General features: G+C 39.7%; 1 protein-coding gene across 1 annotated transcript; it reads left to right on the top strand.

The window, feature by feature from the left end:
* The first annotated feature begins 130 nt into the window (after positions 1-130).
* Positions 131-1,039, top strand: LOC109509356 (leucine-rich repeat-containing protein 45-like). Its single transcript, XM_019859217.1, has 2 exons — positions 131-405; positions 815-1,039. The coding sequence occupies exons 1-2, from the start codon at positions 366-368 to the stop codon at positions 1,012-1,014; spliced, it is 240 nt and encodes a 79-aa protein (XP_019714776.1). The 5' UTR covers positions 131-365; the 3' UTR covers positions 1,015-1,039.
* The last annotated feature ends 6 nt before the right edge of the window (positions 1,040-1,045 follow it).

Raw genomic sequence — 1,045 nt, 5'->3', positions numbered from 1 at the left:
AATTCCTTCACCAAAACTGTCATGTCATCCAAATATTTGCAAAATTTAGCGAATTTGTCAAAACTGCATTCAACAAATAAGGAAGGCACATACACAAGACACCGGGAAATAAAACAACAATTTGTTCAAGAATCAAACCAGAGCCAAGAGATAACAAAACCATAAATTAACCGGAAGCCATGCCTGGCAACAGCCAAAGCACTAAATCAATTTGAAATCATAAAAAATAGCATCTTAAATGTGTTGTACACTTGCAGGAACTTTCCGGCAAGGACCAAGAAAAGGTGACTGAGGTGAGTCGAGTCAGGTTGGAGCTACAGGAGCAGATTGGACACTTGGAGGCCGAGAGGATCGCACAAGGAGGAATGAAAGAGAAGATCAATGCCCTTGAGCGAGAGATTAAAGGTGCCTCTTGTGGTCTTCTTTCTAACTTCAAGCATACGGTGAAGTTTCGTGACAATCCACACAATTGATTATATTTGAAAAATTAACTAGTTTCTATTGGCCGAAACTTGGAAGAGTCTTTGCTTCTTGGATTACTTTCTTTTTCATGATTGTATATGGTAGCCTTTTTCATTCACTGTAACATAAATCTTCAACAATTGCAATAATAATACGTGATCATATTTAATCTCTGACATCCCAAAAAGCACAAGAACGTTCAAGATCAAGCAAATGCAGTCATTTGATTAAAATGTAAATTCTGAATTGAATCATATAAATGCCGTAGACTCAAAATTCATCCTGTCTGAAAGGTAGTTATTGATCGGTTTCTAAAAGATGTTTTCTTTGTGGTTTACTGTGGTCATTGCAGTACTGAGTAGTAACCACCGAGAGGCGCTGCTCGACAAAGACAGCGAGATGTCTTCTCTGCTGGAGAAGCTCCGACTTAAAGAGGCAGAGATCAAGAGGATGAGGGACGATGAAGCCCAAAGAGCGACATATCTACAGAATGCCATCCTCACTTATGTCCAAGGCTCCCCTCTGGCACAGTACAGCAGCTCCAAAAAATGACTCGATGACCTCAAACTAAAATTCTGAGCCT

The sequence above is a fragment of the Hippocampus comes genome, unplaced genomic scaffold (genome assembly GCF_001891065.2).
Source record: "Hippocampus comes isolate QL1 unplaced genomic scaffold, H_comes_QL1_v1.1 C16866350, whole genome shotgun sequence".
Taxonomy (NCBI): domain Eukaryota; kingdom Metazoa; phylum Chordata; class Actinopteri; order Syngnathiformes; family Syngnathidae; genus Hippocampus; species Hippocampus comes.
This window is presented reverse-complemented; position numbering and strand designations above follow the sequence as displayed.

Coding starts and splice junctions, on each gene's coding strand:
- LOC109509356 (XM_019859217.1), top strand. CDS start 366: ATGAAAGAGAAGATCAATGCCCTTGAGCGAGAGATTAAAG. Junction 406..814: donor CCTTGAGCGAGAGATTAAAG/GTGCCTCTTGTG, acceptor TGGTCATTGCAG/TACTGAGTAGTAACCACCGA.